The sequence below is a fragment of the Coturnix japonica genome, chromosome 2 (genome assembly GCF_001577835.2).
Source record: "Coturnix japonica isolate 7356 chromosome 2, Coturnix japonica 2.1, whole genome shotgun sequence".
Taxonomy (NCBI): Eukaryota; Metazoa; Chordata; class Aves; order Galliformes; family Phasianidae; genus Coturnix; species Coturnix japonica.
The window spans coordinates 76,665,132-76,678,919 of record NC_029517.1 but is presented as its reverse complement, the minus strand read 5'-3'; the positions used below and the strand labels follow the sequence as shown (position 1 = coordinate 76,678,919).

The 13,788-nt window shown below is 41.3% G+C and overlaps 1 protein-coding gene across 1 annotated transcript in view; it reads left to right on the top strand.

Moving 5' to 3' along the window:
- The window catches only part of CDK13 (cyclin dependent kinase 13), a 59,172-nt gene extending 50,486 nt beyond the window's left edge, over positions 1–8,686 (top strand). Inside the window, exons 13-14 of the mRNA XM_015854951.2 lie at positions 2,012–2,569; positions 3,761–8,686. Of these exons, the coding sequence (XP_015710437.1) occupies positions 2,012–2,569; positions 3,761–4,617 (1,415 nt within the window). The 3' untranslated portion in view covers positions 4,618–8,686. The remainder of the gene's footprint in view (positions 1–2,011; positions 2,570–3,760) is intronic.
- The last annotated feature ends 5,102 nt before the right edge of the window (positions 8,687–13,788 follow it).

Sequence of the window (13,788 nt, the reverse complement as noted above, 5' to 3'; positions counted from 1 at the left end):
GATATTTTCATTGTATTTTTACTGCAGGTTATTGCTTCTTGTTCCTATTCATCCTGTTTCTTACTACAAGCTGATAAGCTGGCTGTGAGCTTCTGCCACTCACTCTGAACTAATATTTTGGCTGTATTTTCAAAGATGTCTTTCTATAGCCCTTGCAACTTTATCCCTACAAATGAAAACTGAGTTTTAAAGCCCAGTGGATAGTAGTAGTTTTCCTTGTGCTTCTGTAGCAGTTAGCATGTTGCCGACCTACTGTATTAATCAGACATAAAAACGAAACATTTAAAAAAAAAAAAAAAGGGAAAGAAACCTTTCAGAGCTAAAATACTGTTTGCACATGATCGGGTAGAAAAGTATATCTAGGTATAAAAGAAATTTTCATTGGAGCCTAGACAGGTCAGCATATAGGTGTTTTCTGTATTAAGTGCAGCTCTTCCTGAAATCCTGGTAAACCTTAGTTAAAATCATCCATAAGGCATGCTAAAGGATTAAGTGTACAAATGGAAAATGCATGCTTTAAACAAAACTGTTGCTTTTTTTTTGTGTGTGTGCCAAAAAGAGGTTAAAACTAGATAAATTGCTGATGTTATGCTTCATGACTGAGAACCCTGGTTATTGTATCTTATAATTTAACAGGAACTGCATACAGCTCATTCATTTTGTTCTGGTAGAAACTGATAGGTTTCCCAGAGTATAGTTTGTTCTTGGAACGGACTTGAAACTAGCCAAAGAGTATGTAACAGGTAGGTTAGTTACCTTTTGGGGGTACTTTCTGCTGAATTTGCACACTGACAAACTGAGAGAAATTTGAATGTACTTTGTTATCTTCTTGAGCATACCATCCTCAGATATCACAAAATACTGTTCAGCGTGACAGCTGGGTGAAGTCCAGCAGTACGAGGCATTAAAAATAGTAGTTTTTATCTACTGTTAAATAAAGGATGGTTTTATTTTTGTTTTTAGACATATAAAATCTTTAAAGTCCTTAGAACCTTCCAGAGTAGTGTTTGCATCCTGGTGTACATCCACAAGTAGGGTAATTAATTGGCTGTGAGTTTTGCAGCACTTTCCAGCTGTGCTCTTCTTAGTCTTGCAAGGCAACTACTTAATTTTTTGTGTGACTGTTTTTCTCAGGTGTGGCTTTGAATCTGCCAGAAATGAATGTCTTAGTGTATTAACAGGAAGGAAGAATATGCTCATGTTGACTTGGGTTAAACAGACTTGGAGAAAAACATATCCATTTTAATTTCCACCTTCTTTCTTAAGATCCATCTAGTTGTGGGGCGTGTAGCTTCACTTCTCCTTTCAAAATAAACTGACGCAGTGACTGCTTGAAATTCAGAAAATACTTCTGTATTCTGACTAACTTTCTTATCTTCCCCTTCATCAATCTCCTCTTACTTGTGTCAAATAAACACAGTTATATAAAACAAACAAACAAGTGTACCTTATCAACCTACATTTTCCTGCTACTCATTGATATTGACTTGTCCTTCAAGCTCAGCATTTGCTTTCTTGCACTGATACTGCTAGCTTCTGGGTCACCTACAGCCTGGTCACTGGAGCAGGTGTTAGAATCCAGATGCTGAATTAGACAGGCCAGAATGTGACTGGAAATGCGTTTTGCAGATGGCCACTTTTTAACAGAGGGATGTGATATGTCAAGGATAGGAAATTTTGTGGGGATTGGAAATCTTACAGCTGCCTAAAGCAGGTGGCCTTAAGCCCCAGCTTAGTTGTATTGTGGAAAATTGAGCTTCAGCTTGATGTATCTCATCTGTCCAAGTGCATGTGTGCCCCTTGGAAGTCACTTTCTTTATATTGGATCTTACTATTCCATTTCCTATAGATACTCCCCCAAAGGCAGTTTATCTGTAAAATCATTCCATTTCTGTGTTGTCCAAAACCACGCTTTGCCAGCTGTGACAGCCATGCTAGATTTGTCTTAATTTTGAGTTTCTGAAATATGAAAATTCTGTATAATTCTTAAAAACACCTTTTTTGTCTTTAGCAAAAACAAGCACTGGACAGCAGTTAAACCAGAATGAAGTGGCAATCCTGCTAAACCTGCTACAGTCTAAAACAAGTGTTAGTTTGGCACAGTTTGCCCAAGTGTTGAATATTAAGGTAAACCCAGAGACTCAGCAGCAACTAAATAAAATAAATCTTCCTGCTGGAATTTTGTCAGCAGGTGAAAAACAGTCAGAACAGCAGCAGCCGCCGCCGCCTCCACCACCACCACCGGAACAGGAGTCCTTAAAACAGCCGGCCGTCACGCAGCCTCCTGTACCACCTGCTCAGCTGAGTCAGCCTAAAGTGGAAACTGATGCTGCCCAGGCAGCTGTACAGAGTGCATTTGCTGTTCTGTTGTCCCAGTTAATAAAGGCTCAGCAAACAAAACAAAAAGATTTGGTGTTGGAGGAGAAGGAAAACGGATCAGGAAATGAAATGTCGTTACAACTCAGGCAGCCTCCAGAGCCCACCACTCCTGCATCTCTCAGCCGGGACGACATGGAATCTCCAGCAACCGGTTACCCACATCTGATCAAGTCATTATATACGCCTGCAGGTACTGAAGGGTTTTATTGCTAAGCAACAGGTATCTTGAGCTGTGATGGCTGCTAGTTTGGGGGTAAAGAGTTAACCTCTTAACATTACCAGTCTATGTGAGTACAGGAGAGATTATTACAGCAATTTTGTTGCTTAATTTGTTTGCATTGTGACTGTTGAAGCATAACAACACAAACTGCTGCATTTGTGTTGTTAGTTGGTTTTTTGGTGGTTTTTTTTTTTTTTTTTTTTTTTTTGTTCGCTGGTTTGGGGATTTTTGCTGAGAATGTAAATGCCTGGCTGGGCTTACTGTAGTAGGTACCATACTGACATCAAAAAATGGTCCTTCTAACAGGTATACAGCACCTGTACTTTTTCTGATGAAATGGTTTCCCCGATTGCTTTTTATGGTAGTTTGGGTTTTATTTTGTGGTGCTGGTGTTGGAGAGGACTGGCTCATCTATTGATTTCATAGCTCAAATTTACCCATTTTGACTGTGTGTTTAGTTAAAGCCTATTTTGATTTGAAGGTTGTGGGTTTTGTTTGCTTGCTTGGTTTTTTTTGTTTGTTTTTGTTGTTTTTTTTAATGCTGAGTAGAGCAATTTCTTAGCAGCGGATTCTGAAGTTGGTTGCCCATAATTGTCAGTAGCACACATGGCTGAATGCTTCCACTGGATTATAGTAGTGACTTCCTTAGTCGTCTTGATATTTAGTGCTCTGTTTTTGGCCATCTTGAACTGCTATTTCATCAATCGTGGCTTATTAATGTGTGCTGTGTGCAGCTGTTGAAATTTTCTGAAGTGGCTTGGGAGTGGGTTTTTTTGCAGCAGGGTGTTAAGGTTGTTTTAATTTTGCTTTTAACCTTAAGTTTTGCAGCTCTCTGAATCTTCTGTTCATTAAAACCTTTTCTGATATGTGTCATTTGCAGATATTTTTGTTCACTCTTCTAGCGTTTCTCTGTTGCAGAATATATTTTTTTAAGGAATGTGCACCACTTTTCTTAAACTTTGCTTGCTTGGTAATCTTACTGTGAGGAGAACCTTGTGTCACTTTCTTAAGACAAGTGCACTGTTGCCTACTCCAAAATAACTAGTAGTAAAACTTAACTGAAATAATGAACCTCTCTGATGTTCTAGGAAAGAGACCTTTCCATTCTGGTGTTGTTATTTCATACTTTTATTCCAAAGCTTTTATTTCTCATCTGCGTAGGTCAAGAGGACTTGGCTAGGCAGTCTGAGATGAGGCTCCTGAACCGAACGCCGGAACAGGAACGCCCTCGGATCCTGCCTCCAGACCAGCGTCCCCCAGAACCCCCAGAGCCCCCACCTCTCACCGACGAAGACCTTGATTATCGGACAGAGAACCAGCATTTGCCTATAACTAACTCTTCAGGAACAGATCCTCATGCAGGAGTGAAAGCGGCGCTTCTGCAGCTGCTCGCTCAGCATCAAGCTCAGGCAACAACAGAGGAGCCCGTACAGACGAGTGTGGATTACCAGGCTAGAGAATCCTATGTAGCAGGCCCAGACTACAAGGACAACTTTGGATCATCTACCTTCTCCTCTGCTCACTATGGTGGTAGCGATGGCATAGGAAGTGGGTCGTCGGGAGCACTAGAACGAAGAAGCTTCCTTGGAAACTCAGATATTCAGCCTTTGGATAACTACAGTACTGCTTCATCTCACTCGGGTGGTGCCCCTCCTCCATCTGCTTTTTCAGAGTCCTTTCCCAGCTCAGTAACTGGTTATGGAGACATTTACCTCAACACTGGCCCCATGCTATTTAGCGGAGATAAAGACCATAGGTTTGAATACAGCCACGGCCCAATCTCAGTCCTGGGGAACAGTAGGGACGCTTCTGTGGGGCCGGAGAGTACTCATTCGTTGCCTACTAAGATGCACAACTATAGCTATGGAAGTAACTTACAGGAAAACCCTGGTGGTATCAGCCACATGCATGGACAGACCTGGACATCTCCTGCACAAGGACCCGGCTACTCCCAAGGATATAGGGGGCACATTAGTACATCCGCAGTGAGAGGGCGAGGCAGAGGATTACCATTTTGAGTATCTGTTTTTCCTCAGGCACATCTTTTTTATCTGGAAAAACTTTTTTTTTTTTTTTTTTTTTTCCTAGCTGCGGTTTAAAGCAGCAGTTCAACAGACTTGAATAATATTAATTCAACAGCTTTATTTTTATGTGGAAAAGGGTCTTGCATACAGTAGGAAAAATTACAGATGCTTAAAACTCATGCTGTCTGAAAAATAGATAAATTGATTGTACATGTTCACAAACTAGTTCTGAATTTTATTTTAATTTTTTTTTTTTTGGCAGTTTTAAGTGGATGCTAAATTTAGGGACATCAGCTTTTTACGGCACTCTTTCAGATCTTCTGAACTATGCACATTTGTGCTTTTTTTTGTAAGTTTGGACCAACTTTTATGTAAAAAAAAAGAAAAAGAAAAAAAGAATTTTACAACAATCAAAGCAGGGCACTGATTTGTTCGGTATTTTTCTTTTTACAGAACTACCTTTAGTCAAAGGTCACTGTCAGTCATTGCACTGCTTTCAGTGTTATTGTGGAAGGCGTACTTTGTGCTCATTTCAGATAATAAAACAACCTTTCTCTTGATGCAAAATTTTATAAATATTTGGTCAATGTTAATTTTTTTCTTTCCAAGAAAAAAAAAAAAAAAAAAGAATGGATGTTCTGGTAAAATGTTCTCTCCATCTCCCAGGCTTGTTTATATATAAACTGTTTTACTTGAATGGTAAGTGCCTTAACACGTAAGCTTAAGGTCTGCAAAAGTTGGAAGTACTCTATAAATCAATGCTAAAGTAATACTGAAACCTAGGTAGTTAACAAGATCAGATAATAATAGGAAACTCAAATAGGTCATAACCTTGTGTTGTTTACTTCATGTGGACCAGTTATTTAGACATCTAATCTTATCTTGATCAAGTCATAATCTCCAAATTGAACTTGGTAAGAAGCTACAAAAGTGAGAAAAGTGAAGAGCGTAGTTTTTCCTCAGCTCCGCTTTGAAGTTGTAGTAATTGATTCACTTCCTCTGCCAAATAAACTATGCTTTTTATGTTCTTTCCAAGTGGTGAAAAAGTTTTTCCTCTCGAATGTCAACAGCAGTAATTACTGTTATGTGAAAAGCTGACACTATCTCCTTTTTACAACAACTACTGCATTACCGGAAGTAAACAAAGGACAGTGACCAGTATTTAAAGCAAACATTTTACACTAGTTCTAATTCTGTAAACTCTTGATTGTGCCAACTAATGGTCCTCTTATCTGCTATTCCACCGAGTATTCTAGTGTCGGATTTGAGTCTCTCTGAACAACCGATGAAATAACTGTAGTGAAAACTCTTAATTAACCAAGAGCCACTCCTCAATCATCATTACATCGAGCATGTTTTTTTTTCCTGTGATGACAAGTGGTCCCTCTCCTGCAGAGAGGAGGTATGGTTATATTTTGCATGTACGTAAAAGAATGTTTTTAAAGCCCATATTGGAAACAATTTTCCAACTGATTATCCAGTTGACAAATCGGTACCTTATGTAACTGAGTGTTTAATTATTACTTTTTAAAAAGTAAAATTTCTACTTACACTATTTCAAATGTAGTCTTGTCAATGACTTTTTGGACTTTCAGAATAGAAGCCAAAGCTGTTGATGTTTTGTTTTAATTTAAAAACCTGGTTCTTGTTTATGGCCAAGTACCACGTTGCAGAGCATGGAGAAAGTCACTGTGCTGATTTACATAGAGTGAGGATCTGGCAGATGGGAGATGGAGACGTCCCTGTAAGCCCAGCAGCTGCCTTCACTAGGCACAGAAGGGAATCCTGCCCTCTGAAAACAAAATCAACCCAGACAGTGAGGAACAAACGCTTGTGGCCGTGTGCTTTAGGAAAACCACAGCTTGACAGTGGCGGTGCACTAGGTAGGTTTCCTTGAATAAGGACACCCCAGTAACATTTTTCTGCCAGTTGCATTTTAAAGGCAGAAATCATTATTCTCATTTAGGTACAGACAGTGTCAGCTGGGGCTTTTCTGTTTACTAATTGATAGAAAAAAATTCCTAGGAGGTTCAGACAGGTTTGTTGGTTTTTTGTTTTTTGTTTGTTTTTTTTTTTTTTTTGTGTGTGTTGTTTTTTGAGTCAAGCAAGACTTTTAAAGCTCTTAGACCATTGTTTTCACTAGAAACATGGGATCTAGTGTTACTCTACTGCACTTCCAATGTGAAAAAGAAAAAGCGGACAAGTTAAAATGGAAGGTAGATTTCAAGGAGGACTACGTGGTTTGACTTTCAGTACAAAAATGTAAAGCAGTTATAATGTCTCCTACATCTTTCCCGGAGGTAAAGATTAGGTTATTTTAGTTCATTTAATGCAGAGCTGTCAGTCTGTAAGCGAAGGAGAGGCAGTGCAGTGCCATTGCTGGCTGGCATCACTCTGCTGCTGCATTGTTCTGCTGAGATGGAATTTAGTCTTCAAATGTAAAAACAAAGCTAGGTAACTAACTGTGGCTGTGATGGATACAAAGGAGATGGAGTAGACAGCTGACTTCCAGATGGATCTAAAACAAAACTTGTACACTGTTACAGATGCAAAGTTCCCCAAATTCTGTTTAAGGATTACTAGCCTGTGACCGAAGACTATTTGCCTGGTATAGCGGTGCTGGTGTAGCACAGGGGGACATTCAGCATGGGGTGATGGCTGGAGAAGGAGGCTGCTGTCTTCTCTGCAGCCTGGGGATCTGCCTGGCTTCCCCTGGTCTGGGCCGGGTCTAGGAGCTGGCCAGGCCTAAGGGCTGCCCACCTTTGGTTGTGCTGGCCCTGCATGTGATTTATCAACATTTCTTTTCTGTACCATATTATGAGGTGCTTACATCAGTTCAGAATTTGACCGTTTTGAACAAACGTCACTTAGCGCAGAGTGAGTCAGTGCTAGTGCAACATTTGGCTTGGCGTGGCCGTTGCGTTCTGCCACAGTAGCAGGCATTCTGAAAGCCGCGTGATTTTCTGTGGAGCCCGTGGCTTTTTGTTACTTTCCCACCTTCCTTTGGGTTTACATTTTCTGTGCTGCAATTCCAAAGTGTGCTACAGAGACCTGGACACCACATCAAAAAGTAAGTGTTGTGTGTTTGTGTTTCTAAAACATAGCAAAGTACTGTAACCATGGACTGTGGAGTAGCAAGTGTTCATTATTTATATTGAGCAGTCATTAGCCATACCAAGAGGAGAAATGTGAATGCTACTGGACTGCTGTGGATGTGACTTAAGAGGCTTAGAGTGCTAGAACACTTAAAATCGGCCAAAGGGAAAGGAACTGACTTCTATCATGGATTGCTAGTTGTTACCTGAAACAGAAGAAGGAATGGTGTTTGGGAAGGGATGTAAAAAATACGTGTCTTTAAGTGTTAATATCCCTGGGGAGGTGGGTGGAAATTAAATGGCAAATTTCTGTATTTTTCTACAAAACAAGTCTATGTTGAATTTTCTTCTTGCCACAGCAGTGACAGCAGAGGCGCCGAGTGCCGCAGTGTTGAGCTCTCCAGGGTTTGGAGCTCTGCCCTCCTGCTGGTCCCTGCTGCAGGATAGTTCTGGTGTGGTGCAGTTGCAGTAGGGTCCATTTGGTCACTGACAGCGAGGATACCCGATACCTCTTGTCTGTGGGCAAACTGAATTTCAGACCATGAATTCTGTTTCCAAGAGAGGAAGTCTCATGTAGTTCTTGCATTCTCTTAGTTAACGAAATGCACAAGCATTTTACATGCAGCATTTCTCCAGTCTGATGTTACAGGGTTTGTATAGGAGGAAATTTGGCTGTTTCCCTTCTTGATGGTTGTGGGATGTTCTTCATACATGAGTGTGTTAAGAAGATAAAGAATCACAGAAAAGTGATACAAGTTCTGTATTTAAAACTGAGATGACCTTGGGTTAAAGTCGAACTAACTTTTGCTTATCAGGGTGAAGAATACTTTATTGCAGGAGTTATTTCAAGACAACGTAATTTAAAATAATCAAACTGTTATGCTTCAGCTTGCTTACCCTTCGTTATTTTAAGCCATTTGTATATAAATGTATCGTGTGGCTTGTAAATAAAATACATGAAAACTTGATGTCTCTCACTGTTTTTCTTCTTCGGTTATCAAAGGGGATTCTAAGAGAGTTTTGGATTAATTGCTTTCTTAAGATCCGAGGGAATGTGATTTTTGAGTATGTTAAAATGTTAGTTTTTCAAACGAACATTTACTTCTCTGCTACTTCTTGAAGAACTGCAAATGCTCGCTGCTGGCAGCTCGTGGTTTGGCAGCGGTGTTGTGAGCATGGCTGCGTGCTGGGGTGCAAGTTGGAGGGTGAGTGGGAGGGTGCTGCAGCTTCAGCCATCTCCTGCCTGAGTGTTTTTAGAGCAGGGTACAGTTGACAGGGCATTCTTTGCTAGTGCTGGTCAAGCAGGAACACGGTTGCTGTTCTCCTCTCCAGCTCCATTAAGAGGCTGGTGTGTGTGCTAAAGAGTAGTGTGAATCGGAAACAAAGGGACGGGTATTCTCAGGCTCTGGTGATGCAGTGTTGCTGCTGGGGCCACAAGGTAGATTGAGCATGGCTCCAGCTGTTGTGCTATGAGTGCCTCCGGCCTCACTGCTTTGTTTTCCTGCTGTATCAGCTAATATTGTAAAAAAAAGATACTTTTTCCTGCAGATGCTGTTTTCATCCAAAGCCAAGCCGTTTGCTGTATCTTCCACACCGTTAGCTGCAGGCTGAGCAGGAGGCTGCTGCTGTTATACCAGCAACTTGTTGATGAAAACCCCATACAGAGGGTGCAGGGAAAGTCTCAGGTCAGTGCTGGTCATGCTGACGTTAGGCTGACAGAGTGCCTAGCAGTGGCCAAAAGGATCTTCTTATCCAGGAGAAAATATATTGGCGGCAGCTCTAAGCAAAGCCTGAGCTGTTCTTCAGGCAGGCAGCTCATTTCACGTTACACAAGTGGAGACCTGCACACAGCAGATCAGATGGGTGTGTGACATGGGCTGTGCGAGGGGCAGTGAGAATCATCCCAGCTGGATCTGTGTAAGTTGATGTTCTAAAAACCTCAGCAAATGAGAGAGGAGGGGCACGAATGGCTGCAGTATCACAGCCTGCATCAACACACAAGGACTGTATCTGCAAAATCAGTGGCAAAAAAAAAAAGAGGACAAAAAGTATTCCATTTTGCAGCACAAACAGCTGAACATAATGGCGTGTGCTAGAGTTTGTAATGGTTGCTGGCTTTCTCCTCTCCAAAGAGCAGTGGCAGGAAGATGCCCCTTACACTGATATGTTTTGTTTCTGGAGATTCATGCACTTGTCTTCTGGGCTTCTTCTCTAGATTAAGAATAATAATACCTAAAACAAAAAGAAAACAAAACAAAACAAAAAAACCTTTGCTTTCAATAAGTCATATATTGAGCCATCAGAATGGCCTGGCACCATGGCAAAGTTTCCTGTTGCATTCAATCTGTTCTCCAAAGTCCTTTCTCTTCTGTTCTCCCAGGCAATTCAGTAGCTGTGTTGGTGAGCTAGAAATAATGACAGGCATTTTTCCCCCCCTTGCTCTTGTTTCAAATGGTTTGAAGGAGATTATGGAGAAGAAAGTGTATGAAGGGTCTTAGAGCTGCACAGCAAACTCTTGCCTTTGAGCTGCATCCCTGCTGGGAGCTCCGCAGAGCCAGCAAGGAGCTGGCCAGGCTCTGTGCCATGCGGGGCGATGGCTGCCAAAGCAGAGAAGGGAACATGCTTAGCACGGGAACCTCAGAGCATTTTCCAGGTGAAATGCAAGGGAAGTATCTTCATCCACATGTGGAAGACCAAAAGTTGACCCCCCCAAAAAAACCAGGACCATCTTTTCTATTCATTTTTCCCTTTTTTTACAGTGACCCACTTCAGCCTCTACCAGATGATGCATATGTCTGGCATTTTATCCAATAAGAATCTCTCTCATATATCTTTCTTCTCCCCTTCTTGCCAGCCTGTGCCCTAACTTGCTGTAGAAATCCTCCTCGTAGGGAGTGGAGGCAGATCTGGTATTTCTGAGTGAGAAAATCACTAAATGAGAAACTGACATAAACTGAGTGTGGCGGTTCCCCTCCCCATAAGGGCTCCTATCAGAAGGGGATGTCTGCCTCTCAGCAGCACAGCATGACCCTTCCCACATGTCTTTGGGCCGGTGGCAGCTACAGGAGTGCTGCTGTTACTTGTTTGGGAATCTGGGGTATGGTATTTGTCAGAGGTCACACAGAGTGTCCACAGCCAATAAAGAGCTGAATTGGGATGTCCCATGGTTCTACCTGGGTTACAAAACTAAGCACAAGGATGAGCCAAGGGATGTTTCAGTTTGTGCAGTGCAGCACCAGTTGTCTCCCTCTGCACTTAAGCTCTGAAGTGAGATAACACAGAGCTCCTCATCCTTGGGTAGCCGGAGGAAGCTCTGGATTTTCTGGAGGAGGTGCTTGACCAGTAACATTGCTATTCCCATGCAATGACATTTATATAATAATAGTGTAAAAAAAAACCAAAAAAACCAAATACTGTTTTGTAACAACTTCACAGACTGCATTACTGACATCACCATGTTCATCTTCTATTTTTCCTTCTGGAAAAAAAAAAAAAAAAAAAGGGTTTGTTGTCTTCTCCAGTATTTGCTGCTCCTGTGCTGATGGAGGTGGGCTGCTTGCAGGATGCAGGGTATAGGACCAGTGCTGTGGGGAGGTGGGGCTGTTGTCTCTGCTGCCGTGCGCCACTGCTTGGCCTGTTCATACCCTGTGACTTCTCCAATAAATCAAGTTGTTACAATGAGCTGCAGTGGGCTGTCAGGCTGTGCGCACCTCCCTGCCTTACTGTGCTGCTACTGTAGAACAGCAACTGTAACTATTCGTTTATTGGTGAAAATTGTTCATCACTGGGTGAAAAATCAGGCTAAGAAGTACAGAAGACAAGGGAAGTGAACAGAAATCTATTTAATGATGTATAAGAGCAAATACTGATTAAAGACTTCTCTACAGATGGTCTGGTGGCTCCACACCAGAAAGGTATCGCCATAAGGCTGGAAGGCTTTTATAGGAGCTGTAAATGCTTTTCTCCACACACTGCTTCTTGTTACAGATTGCAGATCCTGCTCTGTGTCTTCCCAATGAGCACACGCAGTTATGTGGGATAGTGAAAAAAGACATGCATGTAGCAGTAAGAGTTTTTATTTGCACACCGTAGCTGCAATTACAACATTGCCTTTTGGGCACAACACAAAAGAAAAAATCCCATTGAATTTGCAGGCCCAGTCTGTCATCAACACAACTCTATTTCAGCTTATACCATAAGACAAACCAGAGATGGCTTTACTCTTTACCATGCAACAGCTGGTGGTTTAGGTGTAACCATCCCATATTTACACACTGAACTGAAAAGAAATGAGAAAGTATGAGAGAGGTTGGTTACACCAACAAGACGAAATATTTTCAGACATCCTTGCAACAACAGTAAGAGGCTGCAGGTGATGGTGAAAGTCAGTTTAGCATGCAGAACAACACTGAGTTGAGATCCTTCACTGACACTGACCCAATCTGAGGGAGTCTGTTTCCAGGTGTATTTTGAGCGAGAACATTATTCAGGACTGTTTCTGCTCTTTGAAAAAGGGATCAATGAGCAACCTCCCACATATTTACCAATGTAACAAGGCAAACCCAGCATGAAGGGTGCAGAAGCATGCGCTTTTCTGCTCACTGATGATTTAATGGGAGAATTCTGCTTGAGTTCCAGTGGAGCCATTGCTTGGCTGCATGATACCGACTGCTGGAGGATTTCAGAGGGCAGGAGGGAAAACATCAACAGCAGCTACTCCCCTGGACACCAGCAGCATCACATCTACAAGCAGTTAGACCCAGGAAACTGGCTTTTTGTAAAGAGCGTGCTTCAAACCATACTGGGAAAGCTGGCAGTTGCTGCTGCTCTGCAGAACAGTTCTGAAAAACATTTTATAAGTGAGAAAGTTGCTCAGGTTGATGTGAACTGTTCTGAAATCAGTGAGAAAAAAGAAAACCAACATGGCTTCTTACATGCAGTGCCTTGGGAGTTCAGGCAATGCTAATGATGCATTCCTGTTTTTAGGCTTGGTCATTTATTTATTCATTCACTTATTCATTTATTGATTTATTTATTGTAGCTTCTAGAAAGTAAAATACATGAAAAAAATATTGTAATGATTATGTTGATAGTTTTATGCTCTAGGAAGAGACCATGGCACTAAGTTTTCCATCAAAACAAACAGATACCTCACCGACCAACAAAACAAAATGCCAACAAGCTCGAAGACTTGAAGCCTCAACCTATGGATCATTTTTCTCTTTCATAATACCTGGCACAGAAAGCTTACTGTGCTGTGTTTTGGTGCACTGTCACGTTTTGCTGTCTGAATCCTTAATTGGAAATGCAGAAAAACATTTGTCTCCAGGAGATGAGGAAGTAGGTGCTTGGCTGGATTATGCACCTATCAGCTGCACCTAAAGTACTGGTCATAAGAAAGAATTAAGAAAGACTCATTAAATTAATGGCTAACGGAGCTAAAAACTGGCTTAACCATGATAATTGCTTGAGAATCTCCCACTGGAAAGAGCTACACTTCTGATCATGGCATAAATCCTTTCCATTTGCAGTGTAAATTCAGCAATACAAGTATCCCTCTATAGCTCTTTCGAATCTGTAACCTCCATCTCTATAGCATTGTGCATAAAAATGTAGACTGTTGTATTGGTGTGAAATTGTTCCTGCTGTCATTGCAGATTTTACATCAGTTTGGAGATGAAATCCAACCCTCTGTTAAACTCAGCAGGTACTCCCATTTAATTATTCGGTGACTGAAGATACCTTTTGAATAGATTTTTTAAAAAAGCAACTAAATTCTGTTTAAATATAGAAGTGTGTAATTTGGCATAGAAGTTCAGCTCTCCTTGATCCAGCGAACTATACAGAAATATGGATTATCTATGAAATCACTGGAGATGCTCCACTATCCCAAGCCTTAGCAGACCAACAGCCTAAGAAGGGGTTTCTTTCCTTTGGTTAAAAATAATGTTTTTGGGTCTACTTGCATTCTTTGCAGCAAATCTGAAAGGTACTTAGGAAAACAAAAATAGCTTTGCAGACGTAAATCAGAATCTGAAACATTTTAATGACTTGTCATAGCACAGATGCT